Source organism: Pteronotus mesoamericanus, unplaced genomic scaffold (assembly GCF_021234165.1).
Source record: "Pteronotus mesoamericanus isolate MK-2021 breed Mesoamerican mustached bat unplaced genomic scaffold, CSHL_Meso_final contig_94, whole genome shotgun sequence".
In the NCBI taxonomy this organism is placed as follows: domain Eukaryota; kingdom Metazoa; phylum Chordata; class Mammalia; order Chiroptera; family Mormoopidae; genus Pteronotus; species Pteronotus mesoamericanus.
In genome coordinates, this window is record NW_026555285.1 from 46,234,844 (window position 1) to 46,258,214 (window position 23,371).

The 23,371-nt window shown below is 46.5% G+C and overlaps 1 protein-coding gene across 1 annotated transcript in view; it reads left to right on the forward strand.

Annotated features, from left to right (window-relative positions):
- The first annotated feature begins 5,393 nt into the window (after positions 1-5,393).
- FAM124A (family with sequence similarity 124 member A) overlaps positions 5,394-23,371 on the forward strand; it is a 51,225-nt gene continuing 33,247 nt past the window's right edge. Inside the window, exons 1-2 of the mRNA XM_054586644.1 lie at positions 5,394-5,461; positions 21,376-21,407. Coding sequence (XP_054442619.1) covers positions 5,394-5,461; positions 21,376-21,407 — 100 coding nt within the window. The remainder of the gene's footprint in view (positions 5,462-21,375; positions 21,408-23,371) is intronic.

Here is a 23,371-nt window from a genome sequence, read left to right on the forward strand (position 1 = left end):
TGGAGGGGTGGAGAGGGCCAGAGCATTTGGACAGTAGATGCAGGCCCGCGAGAGCTCACGCATGGAGCGAGAGATTTGGAAGCTGGCTGAAGAGCAAAATGACCGTATCCAACACATCTCGTGTGCCAGCCTCCATCTCAGCTCTCTCTGTGTAACAACGTCCTTGTCCTCACAGAGCCCTGAGCCAACGACACGAACAAGGGGACTGACTCTCAGAGAGGCTGTGTAATCCACCCCAGAGTGACAGAAGAAGGGTATGAACTCAGGCAGCCTGGCCGGCATCAGAATCCCATCTTACTTACCCATGCTGCACGCTATCCTGCCTCGCACGGGAGGCTTCTTCCAAGGTAATGCCATGAGTTAAACTGTGCGCCTCAAATTCATCTATCGAATCCCTGACCCCTAGTACCTCAGAACGTGACTGTGTGTGAAGGTAAGTTCTTGCAGGAGATAATTAAGCTAAAATGGTGCATTTAGGGTGGGCCACTATTGTTGGTGTCCTTATAAAAAGAGGAAATCTGGAAGCACCAAGAGACACCAGGATGTATGCACACAGAGGAAAGACAAGGAGAGCAGCCTCAGGAGCAACAAAACCTGCCCACACCTTGATCTTGGACTTCCAGCCTCCTGGACTGTGAGGAAATGAATTGCTAGGGTTTGAGCCAACTGGTCTGTGATGTTTTTGTTACAGCAGCCTGAACAGACTCATACAGGCAGTTAGAGCTGTGGAAGGCAGGTCACTGAAGGAAAGTGTGAGAATGAGAAGAAGACCGGGAGACCAAGCCTTTGCAAGTCTAGATGAAGACCATGAGGATGGGTAGGGGACCTGACCACAATTCCCAGAGGGCACGGCCTGGAGAGCAGTGTCCTGGGTGTGGGATTTCACTGTATTCTTAAATTTCCACAGCACCTTTCCAGAGGTCTTTCCCATCTAGTCTCATCTTTCCCCAGCCCGCCGGCAGCTGGAGAGGTAACTGACCGTGGGCACGTTGTCAGGCGTCGGTTCCTGGTCTCCAGAGCTCAGCCATAAACTGCAGGCTGAGAGTTCTTGGACAGGTGCCAAGGCAGGACCACTATCTCGGCTCTCCCTTATCGAAGCCCAGTCATTTATATTTTAATGAGATTATTTTCCAACTCAACAGTTTATCTTTAGTTTCATGTTCCCCTTGCCATCTGGTCCCCTTCTGCTTGCATGTAAGGCTAGTGGCTTTCTTTGTGCAAGTAGATTTGTCAATAGTTTATAATTTTTCTTGTCATGATCATAATATTTATTTTTCACATCAGACAAACTCTTCTGGAGACTTGGAGGAAAGGGGTTTTTGTGTGGGTTTTTTTGTTTGGTTTGGTTTGGGGTTTTGGGGGGGGCAGTTTGGGGTTTGTTTGTTTTTTTCTTTTTGGTCACATCTCTCTGTAACCTGAAATTTTTTTCCTCTGGGAACCATGTTTTTAAAACGAAGTATTACATAAAAATAAATGAACAAAACCTCCCAAGCCAATATATCTTTGAGTTCTAATGACTGTGTGGATACCCTGAACTAGCACTTCATTTAAAGAGCTGTGTCAGAGCAGGCTGGCCTCGCAGCGAGTGGTCCAGAAGGTTTGACCTCAGGCAGTGGAAGTTGCCTGCCTTCCCTCTAACTCTAAACCCAAACCCAGGAAAATCCCATACCTAGGAGATTTTTATGTATCTGTTTCTAACCTCTAGCCCCGAAAGTTCTTATCTTAAAGCTGCTTATTTTCTGTTGTTCAAAACCCTAGGCCCCTCCCAGTTGCTTTGGCCTTCCTGATTACTAATCTTTTTCATCATCAACATTGATGCTATTTACCATCGCATTATCTTGAGATTTTTTTTTCCCCCTCCAGGGAAGGGCTTTGGTGCTCCAGGCTCCCCCTACTGGCAGAGGGCACTCTGCGCCTGCTAGGAGACCGCTGGGACTCCAGGGCCCTCTCAGGAAGCTTAGTCTTGGCAGTGGGAGGCCAGGCCTGGCCATGGGGCCTGGAACACGATAAACTGACCTCAAAAGCTCCCTTTGGCCGGCCACTCCTCTGACCTGTTCCCCGACATGCCCATGGCACCCCGCCGCCGCCTGGCACGCTGAGGGCTCAATGCATAAATGAATGAATGGCCTTGTTTTCTACCACCAGCACATGCGGCGATGTCAACAAAGACCGAAAAAGAAAAGCATTATGGCTGAAATAAAACATGAGAGTGTTGTTCGGACCTGTTGGAGAGAAAGTGATGAAAAAAATCACTGACGTCTGATATTCCTACACTTCCAACTTCCGGACAGCCTTCAGTCCCGGGGAGGTTCGGATCAGGGACTCCATCGTAAGGATGATGGGAACCTCAGTGGGGTTTGTTTGGTTTTTTCTGAGGATTAAAGAGCTCACAGACGTAAAGCCTGGGCAGGTAGTAAGAGCTTGAAAACAGTTGATGGTCTACCCCTTCCCTCTAGGACACCACAGAGTCAGGCCCAGAAGTCTGGGTTCTCGGTTCCTGGATGGTTACCCTTCCTGCCCCGCCTCAGCGCCCCTCCCACGCCGTTCTCAGGCTCTGATAGGAACACCCCTGGAACAGTAGGCAGGGCCCCCTGGGCAGAGAAGGACACTCTCCTGCTCCCATCTTTCAGGGGTTGGGGGGGCGTTGCACCCCCCACGTCTAACATGATAGCTGCTAAATAGCTGGCCATAGAGCCTGGGAACCGTGCAAGGTTGCAGACGAGAGACCCTACGGTCATCACTGCACTGTGCTGACTCCCTGCTGGCAGCTCTAAAAAATAAGTAAAGCGAGGTTCTAAGGCCCAATAGCTGAAGGGGGAGCCCACACAGATACATCTGCTTGGAGGGACACGGATTACGCTTCAAACTTTTCTTCCCAGTAATAAATGCACTACTGAGTTGCCATCAGACACTGTGCCAGTGATAAGTATCACTTGTGTCCCTGTGGACCAGGGAGCCTCAATCAATGTATCATTTTGAGATGTGGCCCAGGCTTTGTGTCTGGTCCGACCTTTCTCTGAGTATTTAAAAAAGATCGGAATAGTTAAAGTAGATTCTCATTTTCCACAGTCCTCCTGCTAAGGGCCAGGCGGATTTTACTCTTTTTTTCTCTGACCTTTTCCTTAATGCCATCTTCCTAGGGGTGTGACGGGCCCCTCCATCCGCCCTCCAGGTAGGTGACAGGAACTCCATCGTGTTGAAGGGCCCCCTGGCTCCCCTATTCCTTCTCTCCTTCTCTCATTTGTATATTCAGAATTGACCCTTCTGTCTGGTTAAATAGTTAGTGAATGAATTGATAAATTAAAAATGGTCATTAACTCCCAAAGTTTCTTTTGTCTCCTGTGGAAATTTTCTTTTAGAAATCAGTACACTGGAGGGGGGGGTGGCGCAATCCCCCTTAAAGAACTGGCACGATCCTTTCAGTGAATGAGCACCAACTGGGTAGAATATATCCATTTCTCTTTTTGTGTAAAAGGAATTCTATGCTTGGTAGGTAAATTCAGTTAAGATTTGGGATTGGCATATTTACATGGTGGGTTTTGTTTTTTTTTTTCTTGAAGATGAGGCTGCGTTTCTATTCTTTTGCTAATTGGTTTCTCTTTTATGCAATGTAGGAGTCAGAAAGGAGTGATATTTAGGTAGGTAAGAGGGAAGGAAGAAATAAAGGGAGGGAGAGGGAGAGAGGAAAGAAAACATATTCCTCTTCACCGTATCACTCGTTCGTTACCAGAGTGATGCGGCTTTGCAAGTTGAGACTGGGACTTTTTTAAAGATTCATTTATTTATTTATTTATAGAGCGAGGGGAAGAGAAGGAGAAAGACAGGGAAAGAAATGTCAATGTATGGTTGCCTCTCATGCACCCCCAGCTGGAGACCAAGCCCGCAGCCCAGGCCTGTGCCCTGACTGGGAACCGAACCAGTGACCTTTTGACTCTCAGGCTGGTGCTCAATCCACTGAGCCACACCAGCCAGGGCTGAGATTGCAATTTAATGATAGTTGCCTGGGACTAATGCTTGGCATACATCCAGACTGATGCTAAGTATTTTATGTCTATAAACTCATTACATCCACAACAGGCTATAGGACACAGAAATAGCCCTACCGTACAGATAAGTAAATTAAGTCTCAAAGAGGTAAAATAACTTGGCTTGAAACAGAAGAAAGTAGAAATGACTGCCTCCCAATGGCTTCCACAAGGCTGTCAGAGTTCAATCCAAATTGGTCTGATCCTTCTTCCCCACCTCCCCACCAAGCCTCCCTCCCTCCATCCTTACCTGACCTAGGGCAGGAGCCTCTCCACTGGCGGCCACTAACTCACCCTGAGGCCCGGAGGGATGGGACTTGGCAAACAGCCATTATCTCCTTACTGCTACAACTCCTGGCTGAAGGGATAGCCATTGGCCTTTAAATTATTTTTAAAGACATTGTGTTTAAAAAAAAAATAGCAAAAGAATGCACGACACGGATTGTAAACTCGCAAGCTGGATGGTGGGAAGCCACTTAGATCCGAGCTAAGAAAGCTGATAATGAAATCGGTGTTGGCAATTGTGAGGAAACTATTAAAAAACACCTGGATGCTCTAACGTCCCAGAAGTGAGTCAGATACTTCGTAGCTTTCACAATGCCGTCAGCTATTGCTCCAAGCTCCTTGCCCAGCAGGGCTCGGGAACAGCGGGCTTCGGAACCTCCAGGCTTGGGAACCTCGGGGCGATCCCCGGGACTCCATTCACACCCCGATTGACAGACCGTGGGCCCCAGTGAGAAAGGCGATCCCCTGAGCACACACATACACACTCACACACATCCCACACGGTTACAAAGCACAGACGGGCACAGGAGCCCAACATATATACAGGCGTGTGCACCTACAAATACATACTTCTCCTGCCCACCCACATCACACCACAAACACGGGCACACGCGACCACACACACCGCTCCCGCTCAAGCATGCACACCATACACAGGCGCGGTAACACACGAGCTCACACATGCTCTACGCGCACACGCTCCCACACCGTGCACATCCCCTCTGGCGCACGTCCACGCCCCCTTGCACAGGCACACACAGCGCGCACAGGCTCACACCCCGTGCACACCCCGTGCACACCCCCTCTGGCGCACGCACACACCCTCGCGCGCCCACGCTCACACGCCGAGCGGCGAGGGGCGGGGCGGGGTTGAAGCGGCTGACGGTGCCAGGCCACGCGTGGCCAGGAGAGGGCGCGGCGCAGGGGAAGGCGGGCGGCGTGGGAGTTGTTTGCCCGAGCGGAGACCGGGAGACGCTGGCGGGGACGCCGGCCAGCTCGGGCTGCTCTGAGCTGGGCGGCCCGGAGGGAGCGCGTCCCAGGTCACGCCGGCGCCTGCGAGCAGAGCGCGGCGTGGAGCGCGCCATGGACCCCAAGGCGGGAGGCGGAGAGGAGGAGGACGACTGTGTGGACTCCGGCGCCGAGACCGGAGGGTAAGCCGGACCGAGGTCTGGGTGGGGGGCGCTCTCCGAGTTGCGCCGTGGTTCCTCTCTGGCCCGGACCTTCCTGAACCCCGCGGCGGAGAGGAGGCGCTGCGGCTGAACAGGGCGGCCAGGGCTGCCAGTCCCGCTGGCCACCCGGGGGAAGTCGGAGGGGCTGTGGTGGGCCCGCTGCCTCCCAGGCAGGCTCTGAGCGCAGAGTCGCGTGGTCCATGGCTACCCGGGGCAGGACGGGCCCACCCCGGGTGGCGGGGGAGGTGGGGAGACAAGATTCAGAGTACCCCCCCACACGAGTCCCCTCCTGCCCTCCGTTATCACTAAGACGCTGTGGCGCGCCGGGCAAATGCAGTGTCCCCCTGAGATCATTGTTAGAGAGACAAGCGATGCTCTTGCACCTGTTTCGACCTTCCACGAGGACTTTCTGCTTGTGGCTCCGGAGCCCCCTGGAGTCCGGATGGGGGATCCGGGATGAGGGAAAGAGGGTAGGGCACCCGGCACCCGAAAGTCTTTCAGAAGTCATCTAAGTTGGCATTTTTCATTGTAAGGCTTTACTGTGCTTGCTGAGCCCTCCTCTCCGCCGAACTTTCTCACCTTGTGTACCTGCCCCACCTGAACCGTTTGCCTTGGGTACAGGTGGGATGAAGACATAGCTAAAGAAATGCTCTTTTCACTTCAGCGATTCAGTTACCCTAAGCCTTCGGAGACTAATTAGCCTTCTCCCAACAAAACCAGTCGTCTGAATGTCTTTTAGGAGGAGAGCGTCCTTGTAAAAGCTTCCACCCAGCCCCTATCTCTCTAGAATTTCCCTGTGCAGAGTCAGCGCCACATCCAGGATATGTCCAGGATGCGGGTACTGACCCAGGAGGAAAGGGTGGGCATCCTTTCCTATCCGGAGTAACCCTGGGGGAGGGCTGGAGCTGCCCAGACAGAAAGCCTTGATCCTGGAAGGTTGGGGACTAATCTCAGGGGTTAACAAACAGGGCGGGGGCCGGAAGAGGGTCCAGCCCAGTATGGAGCCAGGGTTCTGACCTGACCCGGGAAAGGCTCCGTGCGCAGCCCCTCCTGCCAGCCCAGCCCCACCCATCCGGGCAGCTCCATTGCCGGGTTACCCCAAATCTGGACACTGTGCCCAAACACTTGCCCCAGAGTGTCCTTTCCCTGTTATCCAAACTTGGGGGCATCTCTGGTTCCCTACAGACCCCGGGGACATTCCAGCAGGATCACCTGATTCCAAAAATACTGAACTCCCTTGCTTTTCCCCACACTTTGTCTATGTGGCATTTATCAACTTTAATTGAAGATCCTTGGCTTCTCTCCCCTCCTGCCTTTAGTTAGAGGGACAGGAATAGGAGAAAGCAACAAAATTAACCAAGTCATTTTCAGCTGAGTTAAAGCACTGACTCGTGCTTCCCCCCCCCACCCCCCAATTTGCAAAGCTTACCCAAAACAAATATTTTTTCCCAAGGCCTCTCTCTAGGAGAAGTGGGTGGAGAGGAATCCGTGACCCCCTCCACGCAGGTGCATCACCCCAGGACCCCAAAGAGCAGCATCCAGCTGCCGGGACTCCTGGGAGGGGCTTGCTGATACCGAAGCTTCCCGTCTCTGCCTGCCCCAAAAGTGTGCAGTTGTAACTGGACAGAAATGTTTAAAGAATTCTTATGGCCTCAGGGGCAGCCTTAAGTTAAAGGGACCAGTAAAGTGGCCTGCATTTAAATAAAAGTTCCTTTGTGTGCATTTCGGTCTGGTATCTGCCACATAGTCACAGACCCCCTGAAGTCTAGTTATCAAAAAGCTCTTCACGGTTTCCCTGCTTTTGCAGAGCTCGCCCTCTCTCGCCCCCTTTGGCTTCCATATAGCTCGCTCTTGAGCTTGTGCATAAAAAGCAGAGAAAGCGCTTGATACCTGTTTGCTATCATGCTACTTAAAGCACAATCTGATCACGTGTCTCTCCCGTTCAAACTGTTAGCGGCTCTGTCGGCTATAAAAGGCAAAGCTCTCAGCCCGGCCTATGAGCCCTGATGCTCTGGCGTCCCTCCCCCTCTGGCCTTGTTTCTTGGCAGGTCTCCCCTGCGCCCTGCTTTGGGCCACATCGGCAGGGTGTTTCTTTCTCCTGCTTGCCTTTGTCAAGCTGACCTCTCTGCCGGCCATGCCCTTCTCCCCCTCCTGTGCCTGTCCGCCCGGTGAAACTCGACTCCTCCTTTAAGGCTCTGCTCAAGTGGTGATAGCATTCGTGAAGACAGGGGATACTGAATTTGGGGATCCATGACTTGTTTCAAGTTGTATGCAAACGATGTCATTTGTGCGTTTTTATGAGAAGAGACTGATTTTTCATCAGATGCTGGAAGTAGCCTGTGATCCGCTTTAAACCAAGTTTGGGCAGGGTGGGAGAAGGTGCATTTTCAACCTGTCGCATTTGCGGTATTGGGAGATGTCCACGGAGGGATGAAGAGCCAGAGCTCAGAGAGCAGGTCCACACGTTGACATCACACTGGGGAATGGTCAGCCTAAAAGTAGCAGTCGAAGGCATGGGAGCAGAGAGGAAGCTCACTAGATGCAACCTAGCATGCACTATGCGCCAGCTGCTGCTCTGAGCCTTCACATATTTCATGAACTCATTTAATCTTTCAACGACTTTATGAAGCAGGTACTATTTAAGGCGAGTCTTAAACATAAGGTTAAGACAGTAAAGGAGCCCGAGAAAAAGTACGCATGCGGGGGGCGGGGGGCAGGAAGACGGTGGTATCCCAGAAGCCAAGAGGAGAAAGGCAACAGAGATCGGCTGCACTGCCTGGAAACCAAGACAAGGAGCGTGAAGTGTGGTCTTTGTAAATGGAGGTAACGAGGGGAAGGGAAGGGAGGATGTGGCAGTGAGGGTGGAGATGGGCTTACTGAACTCCTCTGCCTGGCTCTGCTGTCTGCGTCAAGTACTAGAAGGAAGTTCCTGGTTTCCTCTAAGACCAATGTGCTAATACCTGCCCTGTCTGTCCAGTCAGAATTTCTCCATAACCACCAATCAGGATGCATAATGTCGACCAATTGTCGACAACATTAAAGGTGAACCCAAATAAAAGGTGGTGTGATTTGGAGAGTGGGGTAAGGGAAGGATTTCCTAAACGTAGGCAGTAATGGGGCAATAAATACACACAGAAAGGATTCTGTAAACGGGAAAGGATAAAGATATCCTGAGGGTCTATAATGTCAGCTGTCTGAAAAGGTGGAGGCAGGGAGATGTCAGACCACCCCGTGGATGGATTGGCTTTGGATAAGAGAGGTGACTTCTCCCCTCTTACAACAAGCAGGAGAGAGGGGAGTATGGGTTTCCCTTTGATAAAAATGCAGCCCTCCCTCCCCAGGAGAATGGAGGTTTGATGTAATTGTTGGGTAGTGTTGAGTGAGCACCCAGTTGAGTCAAGTCTACCTTGCTATTTATTTCCCTGTGGCAGTGCTCAAGTAGCAAAGCACAGGCAGGCAGAGAGAGATGGTAGGTATTTGGGGTCACCAAGGCTTGGGGGAGAGGGACTATTCCTAGAGTAAAACAAAGTTAATTTTAGACTGTCGTGAAGAATAAAAAGCATTTATTTGAGCAAAAGGAGCTGCAGCCTGGCAGAAACAGATTCAGATAGCAACAATTCATGTGCCCCTCTGAGACAGTGGAAGCTGACTTGTATAGAGGAAGTTCCTGCCCTTCCCAATTAGGTCCATTTTTTTTTGGTACACAAGGTATCTAAATTTATTCACTTATGATTGATCTGAATCGCACAGACCCTATTGGTCGACATTACGCATCCTGATTGCTCCTTATAGAGAAGTTCTGATTGGATGAACAGGATGGGTATTGTTAGCCCATTGGCCAGAAAGGAAGCCAGGAACTTCCTTATAATATGTGACTCAGACAGCACAGCCAAGCAGAGTAGTCCCTTAAGCCTGTCACTGAACCCAAGTGGGGTTGGGCTGCCTGCCACCTCCAAAAGGCAAACTCTAGAGGCAGAGGCTGGTGAGAAAGGAGGAAGGTGTTTATTTGAATATTGCATGGTCTGGGAGGATGACTGGCTTCTGTCTCAAAGCCCGTCTCCTCTGCAACACCCAGACAAAACCCAGCTGCCTTCAGCAAGACCAGGACGAAAGACAGAGCACAGAGTTCCTGTTCCCACTTAGAGGACCATCCTTGGGACCCACAGGCAGCTGCTGAGCGGTCACCCAAGTAGCTTAGCTTGTTCCTGGCTGCTGTCTGGCTCCAGGCTGTTTTCTGGAACCTGGCTGTGGGGCTGGCATCACCACTGGCCTCTGCATTTGCCAGGTAGGCCAGAGAGCATCCCTTCCTTCCTCTGGGTTCTGTCAGTTCCAGGTGTGGGATGGACCAGCTGCTTTCTCAGAACGCCTAATTCACTTCCCAAAATTCAGTGTGCTCTGATGGGTCAACCTCCCAACCAAGCCCTTCTCTCCCCTGGCTAGGCTGACAGGCCTCTGTGGTCCAGCACTGCCCCCTGCTGCCCTTCTGATCTGAAGAAGCTGGCAAGTCAGCTACTGATGGTGATAAACCATCTTAAAAAAAATACAGAATCCCTGCCCTGGCTGATGTGGCTCAGTGGATTGAGTGCTGGCCTGGGAACCAAAGGATCGCCAGTTCAATTCCCAGTCAGGGCACAGGCCTGGGTTGTGGGCCAGGCCCCCAGTAGTGGGTACACAAGAGGCGACGACACATTGATGTTTCTCTCCCTCTCTTCCTCCCTCCCTTCCCTCCTCTCTAAAAATAGATAAATAAAATCTTAAAAAAAATAGAATCTCTTAATATAGGGACAGGCAATGTTGTAAACCCAAATTAAAGACACAGAAGAAGACAATGCTTTATATTTATATTTGGCCTGTAAGCCATTCTTTCCAATATGACTCTACTTGATGGATTATTTTCATTTAAAAGTTTGATCTGGCATTAATGGACTTCGACTGCAGGGCCAGCTGTGCCTGAGCTTCTGAAAATATAGGGTCTGTCAACAAGAGAACAGCCAGCCTAAGAGAAGCCTTGCAAGAGTCTTTTTGAGCCAAATGATGACAATTGCCAGGAAGCAGACTCTCAGCAGATTGAAAAAATGCTCGGGAGACTGGCAGTTCTGCAGCTTATTTTATACGTTAGAATCAAAGGAGGAGACCTCAGGACGGCAACAGGGACTTCACTGGAGCTCAATGAGGGGGCTGGAGAAAGCCAAGCGGGGAAATCTCTGGGACTGGGTCAAAAGCAAAAAGGAGAAACACGTACTTCTTCTCACTGGGGGCTACGGGCCAGGGAAACTTCCCAGCGCAGAGCGATGGTGTGCGGGGAAGGAGGTCACAGGTGGCTCCCGCCGGCCGCCGGAGGTGCCTTCCAGGGGCCTGGGAAAGAAAATCACTCTGACCTTTGAAAGGTACGTTGTCTCAGACGCACAAAGACTATAATAGACTATTTCAGAGGTAAGATCTTTGTCAAGGAAGCTGCAGGCGTAGCACATGATTACCTTTCGTGACTCGCTGTTAGCTAGGAATTTTCATGTCCGGCCTGTCCTGTGTGGTTCCTTTCGGTCTCTGACTTTGTAAGGCGGCCACAAGGGGCCTCCCCCGCAGGTCGCACTGTGCTCTTGATCTTTGGGTGGCTTCCCCCTGATACTTCACCGTGAGTGAGGGGGTCGCAATTCACAAGTCTAAAGTTTATGAACAGGTGGATGGGAAACAACAGCGGGAATACGTTTTAAAATGGGACAGGGTTAAAGCGGATAAAAGCAGGAGTGTTACATAGAAGGCAAGCTGATCTGTTGGGTTCTTCATCATCCCCATGTTCAAAGCAGAGCTAGTTAACTCTAAGTTACCATGGCATCTAGTTCAATGGGCTGAGTTAACAGAGGAGGCATCGAGCTGATAAGTTACGGAAATGTCAAGATCAATTTAACTGAAATTCCCAAGTCAATTCCTATGCCAAGATTTTCCAGGAATACAGACTCTAGGGAGGTATTCGTTGTACCCCTATGGCAGCTGACGGTGGTAAACTCTCAAGTGCAGGCCCTTCTAAATAGTGTGTGATCCCTTTATGTACAATTATAATTAAAATATAGTCAAGGGACTGCCCCTAACCTTCTGTTCATCATTGGCACAGATACTAAGTAAATGAACTGTTTGGAAATCTGTCCACTGTATGTGTCAGGTGTGTGAAAATATATAAACCTTGTATTATTCCACTTATAATATTTTCATCCTGAAATTCATGATTCACCTTTCATGCTTCGTGCCGGCAGAGTGGAAGGTCTTATGCAGAACCAGCTGGGTAAATTCTTAGGATATGAGACCATAAACAGGTTCCCAAGACAGGTACCTTATCGCTGTTCCCTCCTCCACTAAACAAGCCGCGGAGGACATGCCCCACCAGAGCCTGAAACTGTTTGAACCTACTACGTATGCACAGAGTTGTTTGAAGCTATATGGTGTTTTACTAGCAGTGCTTCCAGTAAATAACCATTTTGGGTTATTTGGACTGTATACTGAGAGCTATAAAAAGGTTCACACCTTGTCTTAGTCCCTGTTCCCCCTCATGATAATTTTTCTAAGGAAAAAAAAGTAAGTATCAAGCTATAGGTAGAAATATCGCATCCCCGTGTGCTTTGCAAAAGTGAATAATCAGGAACAATCGTAGAGCCAGCAAAAGGGAAAGGGTTGAATACATTATAGTACATCACTTTCTCTAAAGTTTTAGTGCTAGGAATGAGGCAGCAACCTGTTCTGATACTGTCTAGTGACAAGAGCAGTTTAAAATCGTATCTCCATCATTGCAGCAACTGTGTACAAATCACATCAGCAGGATCAGAGGCTGGAAAGCGCATGAGCGGTGACTTTCTGTTGATTTCTGCTGTGATAGTGGACAGGGATGGAAGATGGGGCGACGGAGGAGACTGCAGAGCAGCGCAGGGGCCATCGGTGACGGAAGAGGGGTGTGTGCTGTGTAGTATCAAGCCTGAACTCCATCCAGAGAGCGACATCAAGTTTGTACTTTGCAGAGTTTGGCTGCTGTCATGGGGCGGGAATTGGAGCAGGGGGGCTTGGGGGGGAGGGTTGGGAGGAGTGGCAGGCCACAGCCGGGCTCTGCCTTTAGTCACAAGAAATAGGGGAGATTCCTGGCAGGGGTGTTAGTTATGCTAGCACCTGTCCTAAAATACTGCTGTTGCCCTTGGGAGTCTTAGAATGTGTTTCATAGGTAAATTTCATTATAAGTACATTTCCATCCATATTCAGGCCTTCAAAATGTATGCATAGGTGAAACCCATCTGCCTCAGGGGTATTTGGAAAACCCTAGCTGGGAAAAACTAACAAATTTTTAATAATAAAGTAAATAGTCCTATCGCACATTCTTGGTGAGCATTGCATTGGAATTGTCATGCAATCTCTGTAAAGTCCGGCCGTCTTAAGATGATCGTGTCGTAATGGAATTGTTTTGCTGTTGCACCTCCTGCACTGGATGTTTGTTGTGCGTCATTGCATTTTTATAATGTAATGTTTCTAAGTGTTGTCCTAAAGCTTGTTTATATCCTGTCTGATTCCAGAAAACACGCTGTGCACCCACACTGGGGTTACAGACCCTGGGCTTCAGGATGTTCCTGATCTTGACCCTCCTTTCCCTTGCATTTCCCCTGGCCAGCATGTCGCCATGCCCCGCCAATTCCTCTACCTTCTCATTTCTTCCTCGCCACCGCTCCGCGCACACAGTGCAGCTCCTTATTATTCCTCACCTCCTGTTCTCCTTACAAATAGTATCATCTTAGTGCCCTAATCCGTGATATAAAAAATTGGGTTAGATCTAGGAGAACCCAGTTGGTAATATAGGAAGGGATATGCAAGTGTTAGTAGTTTGTTCTTGTTCCAGTTTAGAATTCAGTGATTCTGTGACTACTGAAGTACTTCACTTGAAAAAAGAAAACATGCTGTTTTTCTTCCATTTTCTTCCCCTACCAGCAAGTCAGTTCATCATTTTGTGTGAGAGATATAGGTGATTTTAACTAGTGAGAGGCATGCTTTTTATGTTTTTTAAAAGAAGTATGCTCTTCTAAAATGCTAAGGAACTCAGGAGTGAAAATTGGATGATTCAAGAAAGGCACTGTGAGACTAGTAAATAAAAGGAGTGCCTATCTATAAAGTTAAACATAATTAACTGCTAATTTGCATAACTATGTCCCCTAACCACCACCTTAGCAAATTAAATCCCTATGTGCCTGAGAGATTAATTTCCAACTGGGAACAACTTTGAGATGCTGGAGGAAACGAATAGCTTCTATACCAAAAAAGTTGCCAGGGAGGGAGGGCTTAACAGCCACACAAGTAAGGGCAGAAGCTAGCGGATCCTTGGCCACGTGCCCATTTGCACAGAGGCTGAATGCCAGCAGCTGATTCCTTAGCACAGGAACTGATGGCTAATTGCACCAGGGCCCTAACCCTGCCTTTCCCTTTCCCCATCGCGACCTACATCCTGTTACTCTACTGTCCAGCAGAGTCGGTTCTTAGGTGGAGATGAAATTGTTTCCTGATGGCTGGCCAGACCTTGAATGTGGAAGCCCTCACGGCCAAGGTCCCCACTCACGCCCCCAAGGGCCCGCCACTTCTGTGCACAGAGTCATTTGTTCCTGATGTGGCGATCGCCGTTGAAAGGTGATCATTTGCAGTGATTTAAACTTCTGGGGAGCGATGACACCTTTGAGAATCTGTTGAAAATTTGCGAGACTTGTCCGCAGTAACATAAACGTCCATTCAAAAATTTGCCAGCAAATTTAGATGGCCCAGGACTCAACAGATTTCCAGTCTGGGAGGGTCACAGAGCCGATAGGAAGGACCCCTGATTTCTTCCCCCCGCCCCCCCCCCATTACAGTTGACATTCAATATTATATTAGTTTCCGGTGTAAAGCATAGCGGTTAGACAGTTATATAATTTACGAAGTGATTCCCCTCCACACATCCGCCTGTAAGTCTAGTACCCACCTGGCACCATACCTGATTATTACGACATTATTGACTGCAGCCCCTGTGTTGTACTTGAGGTCCCCGTGACTGTCTTACAGCCGCCAGTCTGATTTCTTAATCCCTTCACCTTTGACGCCCAGCCTCCTCATCCACCTCCGATCTGGCAGCCATCAGTTTGTTCTCTGTACCTCTGAGTCTGTTTCTGTTTTGTTTGTTCATTTATTTTGTTCTTTGGATTACACATATAAGTGAAATCATTTGGTATTTGTCTTTCTCCGTCTCACTTTTTTCACTTCACAGAATACCTTCTAGGTCCATCCATGTTGTTGCAAATGGTAAGGTTTCATACTTTCTATAGCCCAGTAATATTCCATTGTATATATGCACTACATCTTCTCTTTCCACTCATCTATTGACAAGCACTTGTGCTGCTTTCATATCTTGACTATTGTAAATAACACTGCAGTGAACATAGGGATGTATATATCTTTTCAATTAGTATTTTTGATTTCTTGGAATATATATCCAGAAGTGGAACTGCTGGGTCAAAGGTAGTTCTAGTTTTAATTTTTTGAGAAACCACCACACTGTTTTCCACAGTGGTTGCACCAGTCCGCAATCTCACCGCAGTGCATGAGGGTCCCCTTTCTCCGCATCCTCTCCAGCACTTGTTGTTTGTTGATTTATTGAAGACAGCTGTTAGGACAGGTGTGCGGTGATAGCTCATTCTGGTTTTAATTTGCATTGCCCTGATGATTCGCTGAGCATCTTTTCATATGTCTATCGGCCATCTGTATGTCCTCTTCGGAGAAGTGTCTATTCACATTCTTTGCCCATTTTTTAATTGGATTGTTTGGGAGGCGGGGGTTGGTGTTGAGTTGTATGAGTTCTTTATGAACTTGGATATTAACCCCTTATTGGATGTATCATAAGTGAATTATGTTCTTTTCAATGAGCTGCCTTTTCGTTTTGTTGGTGGTTTTTTTTACAGTACAAAAACTTCATAGTTTGACTTAGTCCTATTTATTTATTTATTTATTTATTTATTTTCCCTTAACCAAGGAGATAAATCAGAAAAAATATTGGAAAGAGAAATGTCAGAGAGTTTACTGATTATGTTCCTCCTAGGAGCTTCATGGCTTTGGGTCTTACATTTAAATCTTTAATCAGTTTTGAGTTTATTCCTATATGTAGTATAAGAAGTTGGTCTAGTTTCAATGTTTTGCATGTATCTGTCCAATTTTCCTAGCACTGTTTATTGGATAGACTGTCTGTACCCCATTGTATGTTATTGCCTCCTTTATTATATATTAATTGCCATGTAGGCATGGGTTTATTTCTGGACATTCTATTCTGTCCCATTGATGTATGTGTTTGATTTTATACTAGTATCATGCTGTTTTGATTGATATGGATAATGGGGTCTTTTGTGTTTCCATGTAAATTTTAGAATTATATGTTCTAGTTCTGTGAAAAATGCCATTGGTATTTTGATAGGGATGGCATTGAATCTGTAGATTGCTTTGGATAGTATGGGCATATTAACCATGTTAATTCTTCCTATCCATGAACATGGTATATGCTTCCATTTATTTGTATCTTCTTCAGGTTCTTTCTTCAGTGACTTATAATTTTCTGACTACAGGTCTTTTACCTCCCTGGTTAAATTTATTTCTAGGAATTTGTTTTGGATGCAGGGGTAAATGGGATTGTCTTCTTAGTTTCCCTTTCTGAGACTTCATTATTGGTATATAAATATGAAACTGATTTATGGGTATTTATTTTATATCCTGCTATTTTACTGAATTCTATTTTTGGTGGAATTTTTAGGGTTCTTTATATACAGTATCAGGTCTGCAAATAATAATAGTTTTACTTCTTCCTTTCCAATTTGGATGCCTTTTACTTCCTATTTTAGCCTGATTGCTGTGGCTAGGACTATGGATACTATGTTGAATGAAAGAGGTAAAAGTGGGCATCCTTTTTCCTGATCTTAAAGAAAATTATTTTAGATTTTCACTGTTGAGAATGATGTAAGCTGTCGATTTGTGTACATGGCCTTTATTATGTTGTGGTATCTTCCCTCTATTCCCACTTTGCTGAGAGTTTTTATCTTAAATGCACATTGCATTTTTTCAATTGCTTTGTCTACATGTATTGATATGATTTTGTTATTTTTAGCCTTCATTTTGTTTATGTGGTTTTTCGTGGTAGTTGATTTGCCAATAACGAACCAACCTTGCATCTCAGGAATAAATCCCACTTGATCGTGTCATATGATCTTTTTAATGCACTGTTGAATTTGGCTTTCTAATATTTTGCTGTGGATTTTTGCCTCTTTGTTCATCAAGTATATTGGCCTATAATTTTCTTTCTTTGTACTGTCTTCATCTGGTTTTGGTGTCATAGTAACGCTGGCCTCCTATGACCTTGGGAGCTTTCTCTCCTCTCAGATTTCTTAAAATAGTTTGAAAAGGAGAGGTGTTAATTCTTCTTTGAATGTTTGGTAAAATTGACCTGTGAAGCCATCTGGTCTAGGACTTTTGCTTATTGGAGTTTTTTGAATCATGATTGATTTCATTGGTAGTAACGGATCTGTTCAGATTTTCTGATTTTTCTTGATTCAGTCTTGGAAAAATGTATGTTTCTAGGAATTTATCCATTTCTTTTTGATTGTCCAATTTGTTGGCATATAAGTGCTTGTAGTATTTTCTTTTGTATTCCTCTGGAGTCAGTTGTCATTTCTTCTATTAAATTTCTGAATGTATTTAATCGGAACCTCTCTATTTGTATCTTGATGAATGTGGTTAAAAGTTTCTCAATCCTGTTTATCTTTTAAAAAAAAATAAAGCAACTCTTGGTTTTATTGCTCTTTTGTGCTGTTTTTCTTTTTTAGACTTTTTTAAAATTTTTGCCGTGAATTTTATTATTTTCTTCCTTTGACTCACTTTGAGCTTTGTTTGTTTTTACTTTTTTCTAGTTCCTGTAGGTGTAATGTGAAATTGTTTATTTGAGATAATTTTGGGTTCTTGAGGTAGGCCTGTAATGCTATGAATTTCCCCCTTTGGACTGCTTTTGCTGCGTCCATAAATTTTAGGTCATTTGGTTTCCATTTTCATTTGTTTCAAGGTAGCTTTTGATTTTTTCCTTGATGTCATTGTTAACCCATTTTTTGTTTTATAACATGTTATTTAGCCTCCGTGTGTGTGTTTTTCAGGTCTTTTTTTCCTTATAATTGATTTCTAGTTTCATAACATTGTGGTCAGAGAAGATGCTGGATATTATTTCAGTCTTCTTACGTTTATTGAGATTGGTTTTATGACCTAAAATGTGGTCTGTCCTCAAAAATGTCCCATGACCACTTAAAAAGAATGTATATTCTGATGCTTTAAGGTGAAATGCTCTAAAAATATTAATTAAATCTATCTGGCCTAGTGTGTCATTTAAGGCCACTGTTTCCTTTTTGATTTTATGTCTGGAAGGCCCAGCCATGGGTGTCAATGAGGTGTGGGAGTCTTCCACTGTGATTCTGTTACTGTCCGTCTCTCCCTGTATGTTTATTACTATTCGCTTCATATATTTAGTTGCTCCTACGCTGGGTGCATAAATATTTACAAGGATTATATCCTCTTGTCAAAGTGATCCCTTTATCATTATGTAATGTTTTTCTTTGTCTCTTATTATAGACTTTGTTTTAAAGTCCACTTTTTCTGATGTAGGTATTACTACCCCAGCTTTGGCTTTGTTTTCATTTGCATGCATTACCTTTTCCATCCCTTCACTCCCAGTCCCTGTGTGTCTTTCATTCTGATGTGGGTCTCTCGTAGAGAGCTTTGTATATGGACCTATTTTTTTAATCCATTGTGCTCCCCTGTGTTTTTTGACTAGAACATTTAAGCCATTTATATTTTAAAGCGATCATTAATAGGCATGTATTTATTGCAGTTTTGTTCTATATAATTATGTTTTTCCTTTTTTTTCTTTTCTTCTCTTTCCCCATCCCCTTCCCTTCTTCTTCTTCTTCTCCTCCTCCTCCTCCTCCTCCTTCTTCAAGGCGTCCCTTTAACTTTTATTGTAATATTGGTGTGATGGCAATGAGCTCCTGTAGCTTTTGTTGTCTGCGGAGCTCTTTTTCTCTCCTTCAGTTTTAAATCACAGCCTTGCAGGATAGAGTAGTCTTGGTTGTAGGTCCTTGCTTTTCATCACTTTGAATATATCATGCCAATCCCTTTTGGCCTGAAATGTTTCTGTTGAGAAATCAGCAACAGGCCATGGGAGCTTTCTTCTAGGTAACTAATTGTCTTTTTTTGCTGCTTTTAAGATTCTCTCTTTGTTTTAACCTTTGGCATCTTAATAATGATGCATCTTCGTATGGACCTCTTTGGGTTCATCTTGTTTGGGATTCTCTGCACTTTTAGACTTCCATGTCTTTTTTTGGACAGGTTAAGGAAATTTTCACTTATTTTTTAAAAAATAGGTTCCCATTCCTTGCTCTCTCTCTTCTCCTTCTGATATCCCTATGATACAAATGTTGTTACACTTGGTGTTGTCCCAATATCCCTTAAACTATTCTCATTTAAAAAAAAATGTTTTTGCTGTTATAATTTGGTGTTTTCGGCTACCTTTTCTTCCAACTCACTGATTTGATCCTCTGATTCATCTAATGTGCTGTTGACTTCTTCTAGTGTACCCTTCATTTCAGTTATTGTATTCTTCATTGCTAACTATTCTCTTTTTTTCTTTTCCAGTTTCTATTGCCTTTTTTAGGCTTACTGTATCTTTTGTGAAGTTCTGAGCTCATCAGTTATTTAAGTTTTTTAAACACCCTTATAACCAGTGTTTTGAACTCTGTATCTGGTAGATTGCTTGTCTCCATTTTTAGTTCTTTTTCTGAAGTTTTGCCCCGTTTTTTCATTGAGGACCTGTTTCTTTGTTTCCTCATTTTGGCTGTTTTTCTGTGATCATTTCTATGCATTAGGGAGATCTGCTCTGTCTCCCCATCTTGGCAGGGTGACCTTATGTAGCAGGCTTTCTATGGGGACCAGAGATGCAGCCTCCCCGATCACCTGAGCCAGGTGCTCTCCGAGTGTTGCTTTCGTGGTTTGCCTGTTCCCTCCTCTTGTAGGTGAGCCTTGACTGCTGTTGATGCAGTAGTGGGTGGGTTTGACCCTCAGGCTGTCAGGCTGGCTGGCTGTGAGGACTGGCCACGACCACAGGGTGTGAGCTGTTTTGCAGAGGCCGATTCCATGGGACGAGATTTGCCCCAATGGGGACTGGGGCCTGCTGAGACCCCCTCTTTGGGTGTGTCACTTGGGAAGCTGATTGGGTGGCGGTCTGTTGTGTTCTGAACACACTCTGGCCGCCTGTGTGTTGGTTCTGGGGTCTCTTGGGAGGGACTTCGGCGCAGCTCAATGTCAGACACCTGTTATGAGCTATGATGTGATCCACAGCTGATAGCTGCCTGTGCTGGGCCTGGGGTCATGTGAGAGGGGCCACCAAATCTGAGGCTGGCTGCCACCAGTTCCAGGCCTGGAGCAGGTGAGCAAAAGACCCAAGGCATCCCAAAACCTGGCACCAATGTCCAGGTGCCTGTAAGGCCCAGCCGCTGAAAGAGCTTCAGGCAACATGCAGGTTGGGTGAGGCAGGGCCTCAGGGAGTCAGCAGGGTGGAGAGGGGAGCATTCACCAAGCTAATACGGGTTCAGATTTGGTTGAAGCGCTGGGCCAAGCTGCTCAGCAAAAGGCTCACGGTACACCAAGGTCTGATGCCACCCACTCGTGGCCTGGAGACGCTTGTGGTTGGTGTGGGGTCTCGAGGAGTCATCAGGGTGGAGCTAGTGGAGTTTACCGGGCTGACGTAGATGTGTGCGGGGCGTGGGCTCCACACAGGGCCAACGGACGTCATCCCGCCAGCCCTCGCCCTGAAGCCACCCAACTCAGTCTTTCCCTGAAGGTTTCTGGCACACCTGGAGCTTGACGGAATTCCTGGAGAGTTTCCTAAGAAAGACTGCAGTGCAAGCCCAGGCTGGTTGGCACTGAGACAGCCTGGGGCCGTGGGCGAGTCGGACAGGGCAGTGTTTCAGGGAGTCATCAGGGTGGAGCTCGCAGATGTCAGCGGGCCCGCGTAGACTCAGAGGAGGCTGTGTGCAGGGAGGGCTCAACACACGGACAGTCTTGGTCATCCCTCCAGCCCTCGCCCTGGAGCCACAGAACTCAGGTCTTCCCTGTGTGTCTCTGGGACTCCCCAGGCTGCTGTCCCTTCACGGAGACCACGGTGAGTGCCCTGCAAATGAGTGAGTTTGTGTGTTTAAGAGGATGCCTGGGCTTTCAGCAGCCTTCCTGTTCACCCAAAGGGATGGGATCCCGCTGGGCGATTCTCACAGCCAGATGTTACGTGAGCTACTCTCCCGGCAGGGGTGTTCCCAGCTGGGGACCTGGTGTCAGGCTGAGACCCCTCTCTCATAAGGGAGCATCTTGCAGCTGAGACACCCCTTCAGATGGTCAGCCACCACATGTGGGTGCAGCGGGGCAGCCCCCTTTGCATCTTTCCTACCAGTCTCTGTGTGAGTTCTTTATATCCTTAGTTGCAGGTTTTCTGTTCAGCTATTTCTCAGGTGGTTATTAAATCGATTGTTCTAAGATTTGGTTGTAATTTCAATGTGGTTGCAGGAGGAGGTGAGTGCAACATCCACGCACTCTGCCCTCTTGTCCGGAACCAAAGGACCCCTGGTTTCGAAAGTGCCTTCACAGTTCTGCTTTCAAATTCAGACATAACTCTTACGTTGCACAAGCAATGCTTAACGCGGTAGTTTTTCATTCGCAGCGTTTCTTTACCAGTTAAATGCTCCTTGCCCCTGACTTTAAAATTCTAGCTTGGCGAAACCATCTGGAATAAGAAAAAAAATGTTTAATCCTACTAATGCTAAGGTTTTATGTTTCAGGTCTGACTACAGCCACATGTCCTCCACGAGCAGTAAGTACGGCTTACATGTCCTTCCCCGCTGTCTTCCCAGTCCCCCAGCGGTCAGTCCCATCTGTGCACGGGGGGAAGGCCACCTGTGTGACCCGTGCTTCTGTGTGACCTGCGCTTCAGTAGTAAGACTCGCCCTCCAACTCTGGCGGTGGAGGCTTCCCCGGGAGGCTGTGATTGCACCCCGATTGCAGGGCCAGCGATACCACTGCCTTCCCCACGGAAGTTCCGCCTGGAGGGACCAGCGCGGGCTTTATTAGCACAAGCGCTCTAAACACCTCCTCTAAAGACTCTGGGGCAACCCAGTCATTCAGCAAACACTCACCAAGTATCTGCTGCCTGAAAGCTAGTAGCTCAGAGAACATTAATTGGATCCAGGGATGGCCCCGACTCATCCATTGGGCGCAGTTCCTCAGATGTCATAGGTAATTATTGTATATGGGGAAAAAACGAGTGAGAGCACGTTTATAAATGCACTCTGAGTATAGAAAAAGGTGCATCTATATTAAATACTAAGTTACAAGTGTGAATCTATTCATGGGAAATGAGACCTTCGATCTAGGAACTATTTCCAGTGAGTAAGATTGCTGTGTAAATAACCAAAGTCATTCACCGGATTAAACGCTTATTTTAAAATAAGAGTCTTATGATAAAAAAGAGTCTTATGATAAAGCCCTGATTTTTTTTTTTTTAATCAGGATAAAACAACTCAGTATTTACTATCTCACTATCCCGTTAAACTCTTAATTCTCAATAGTCCCCAGTTGGAAAGACATTTAATTGGGTTATTCTGTTTGCTGATGTTCTGGCTTAACTTTTCTTTGCAATAAGAGACTGTGCAGAATGCTGTATATCTGAGATTGTAATTTAGTGTCAAATTATATTTCATTATTAGCCTAACTACAAGGAGCAGTTTCTGATTATTTCAGCCAACTGGAGACTCACTATTGCCCTTTAGTTATTAAGAACCATTAGTAGTAATGAGAATGATGCTCCGGCGCTTCACACTGGCTCCCTGAAGCTTTCACATTCCTGAAGTCAGAGAGCGCTCTCTTGAACTCTGTCTCTGTGCCGCCATTTTTGTTCCACTCAGTTTTGCCCAGAGGCTATATTTTTTTAAAGAATGATTTGTATAAAACACTTACCAGAAGCCTTTGCTTAATTTGTAGCTCTCCATATCAGTCCTCTTGGGTCACAACAAAGCACCTCTCTTGTGCAGGGAAATGGGTAATTTGGTTTGGGATGTTTTCCTCTCCATTATTTTAATTGCGATCTCCGAATTGGATTTCTCTTCGTGCAACTGGGATCAATAGCCTTTTATTGCTCTTTCTTTCCTCTTTAAATATTTGGTGATTTCTGCCTCACTCTTCAATGTTGGGCCCTCTTGGCAAGTGAGAATGTGTTTCATATTTCAGTTAGGAAATGTGTTTGGCTACAAATAATAGAGGAAAAAAAAAAGACTTGAACAAGTAGGGGTTTTTCTCTAACATCTAATAATAAATAAATAAATAAAAAGTCCAGAGGAGGCAGCAGTGCAGGTGTGGTAAAAAAAAAAACTCCTTCAGTCTTTCTGTCGTACCATCCTTGACTTTTGGCTTCCATCCTCAGGGTTGCCTCTGCGTCAAAAAACGGCTGCCTCTAGCATAGCCATCGCATCCCAGTTCTGGACAGGAAGAAGGGATGAGTGGGTACAGGTGGGCCCTTGGCTGTCTGTGTCCACTATGTTGTTACCTGGCCTGCATTTCCTCCCAGCCAGGAACATGAATCCTGGGCACACCTATACTCAGGAGAAGGCCTCTTAAGGAGTCAGTGAAAGATAATAGTGTGGACCCTTTCTAAAGAAAAAAAAATTTTTTTTTTTTAAGTCTAGAGTCTTAAATCTATCCTTTAAAACATTGGTTCAGCAGCACTACAATAATAGAAGTATCTTCCAAGTAGATTTGAAACATAGCCTTTCCCCACGAACG